This window comes from Lithobates pipiens, unplaced genomic scaffold (assembly GCF_037356315.1).
Source record: "Lithobates pipiens isolate NorthernLeopardFrog02 unplaced genomic scaffold, aLitPip1_a1.2 Scaffold_1, whole genome shotgun sequence".
Taxonomy (NCBI): Eukaryota; Metazoa; Chordata; class Amphibia; order Anura; family Ranidae; genus Lithobates; species Lithobates pipiens.
The window spans coordinates 116,730,012-116,732,252 of record NW_027507685.1 but is presented as its reverse complement, the minus strand read 5'-3'; the positions used below and the strand labels follow the sequence as shown (position 1 = coordinate 116,732,252).

The 2,241-nt window shown below is 46.1% G+C and overlaps 1 protein-coding gene across 1 annotated transcript; it reads right to left on the bottom strand.

Annotated features, from left to right (window-relative positions):
* Window positions 1-290: 290 nt before the first annotated feature.
* Window positions 291-1,302, bottom strand: LOC143988300 (olfactory receptor 6F1-like). Its single transcript, XM_077487762.1, has one exon. It carries the CDS (start codon window positions 1,285-1,287, stop codon window positions 364-366), a length of 924 nt encoding a protein of 307 aa, XP_077343888.1. The 5' UTR covers window positions 1,288-1,302; the 3' UTR covers window positions 291-363.
* Between the last annotated feature and the right edge of the window lie 939 nt (window positions 1,303-2,241).

Here is a 2,241-nt window from a genome sequence, read left to right as displayed (position 1 = left end):
AGGTATCTTATTGGTATTGTTATTCATTCTTAGGATATTGCTGTGGATGGAGGTGATCTGGTACCCGGGCAGGTGGCTTTTACAACCCAGAGGTTCTCCGTGGTCTCCTTGGCTTGTAGTGTAATGTAACAAACTGCTGCAAAGACCTCTGCTGGTGATCACACTGGAAAAAATACCATTAAAGGTCCAGTTCACTTCCAGTCAATTCACACTGGTCTCAGTCAAGCCCCAATGGAGGGGTTGTTTGGACCCCCAAGATGAATTGGTAACTCTTTGGATTGTCCCTCTGACTTCCACTGAAAAAAAGTTGTATCTGGACCAGTGGTGTGACTCGTCTTCAATTTCCATGTTTATAGAAAAGAATTAAGCACAATGGATGGTTCTCCATATTGCAGACTTCACCTCGTGGTTGCGCAGTGTGTAGATAATAGGATTCAGTACCGGAGTCACCACCGATGGGAATACAGAGACAATCTTATTGGTGTGAAGGTCACTTTCTCTCGTTGGTCTTACAAACATGAAAGTGGTTGTTCCATAAAATATGAGGACCACGGTAAGGTGGGAGGCACAAGTGTAGAAGGCTTTGGCTTGGCCTGAGGATGTCGGCAGCACCAGAATTGTTCTCAGAATGTAGCTATAGGATAGGAGAATTAGCAGGAAACAGATTATTATTATAAGGCCACAAGAAACCATAAAAAGAGTCTCCAGACCAGAGGTGTCAGAACATCCGAGATGTATTAAAGGAGCAAAGTCACAATAATAATGGTCAACCACATTTGGGCCACAAAATGTCACCTTCGAAATTTGCACCAATACTAACGTAAAACTTAAGAAGCCCCCAATCCACGCTCCCAAGACACATCGTACACAAATCTTGGTTGTCATAATGAAGATGTAATGTAGCGGCCGGCAAATGGCCATGTAGCGGTCAAAAGCCATGACTACGAGAAGGAAGTTTTCTGTGACCCCCAAAGAAAAGTGTAAATAGAATTGAGCTATGCAGCACCCAACGGATATCCCTTTAAGACTTAGCAGCAAACTTTGCAATAATCCGGGAACCGTAATTGTGGGATACCAGACCTCCAAGAAGGAGAATACACTGATAAAGAAGTACATGGGCTTATGGAGGCTCTGATAAATCCTTACGATGGCAATGATAGAACTATTAATCCCAATCCCTGCTATGTAGATCACCAAGATAATCACAAATAGGAGATATTCCATAGCTGGAGTAACCATGAAGCCCAGGAGGTAAAACTCTGTGACCAATGTTTCATTATGCTGCATCCTGGGTCCATCCAATGCCTGGATCCTTTCATGAAGAATTTGTGGACCCAAGAAAAAGATGAAAATCTTAAAATGTATTGTATCATCTGACAGATTTAAAGTGTATTTCCACTCTTACACTCAGATTTGATAATGTGATTGTTGTGTGTTCCCGTTCACCTTTTATGTTTTTTAGTAGAAGGTATCATGGCAGATTTCAAGCATTTCTCTACAATTCAATGTGATCTGTCCCAATGGAAAGGCTCGGGGACAGGCGAGGCTCCTCCGACTTACTCTACAACGGAAAGGCTGGGGGACAGGCAGAGCTCCTTTGACTTACTCTACAACGGAAAGGCTCGGGGACAGGTGGAGCGACTCTGACTTACTCTACAATGGAAAGACTGGGGGACAGGTGGAGCTCCTCCGACTTACTCTACAATGGAAAGAATCGGGGACAGGTGGAGCTCCTCCAACTTACTCTACAATGGAAAGAATCGGGGACAGGTGGAGCTCCTCCGGTTTACTCTACAATGGAAAGGCTGGGGGACAGGGGGAGCTCCTCCGACTTACTCTACAATAGAAAGGCTCAGGGACAGGTGAAGCTCCTCCAACTTACTCTACAATGGAAAGGCTGGGGTACAGGCAGAGCTCCTCCGGTTTATTCTACAATTGAAAGGCTCGGGGACAGGCGGAGCTCCTCCGAATTACTCTACAATGGAAAGGCTCGGGGACAGGTGGAATTCCTCCGACTTACTCTACAACAGAAAGGCTCGGGGACAGGCGGAGCTCCTCCAACTTACTCTACAATGGAAAGGCTCGCGGACAGGCTGAGCTCCTCCGACTTACTCTACAACAGAAAGGCTGGGGTCGGGCGGAGCTCCTCTGGCTTACTCTACAATGGAAAGGCTCAGGGACAGACGAAGCTCCTGGCTTACTCAGTAATAGAAAGGCCCGTGGACAGGTGGAGTTCCTCCA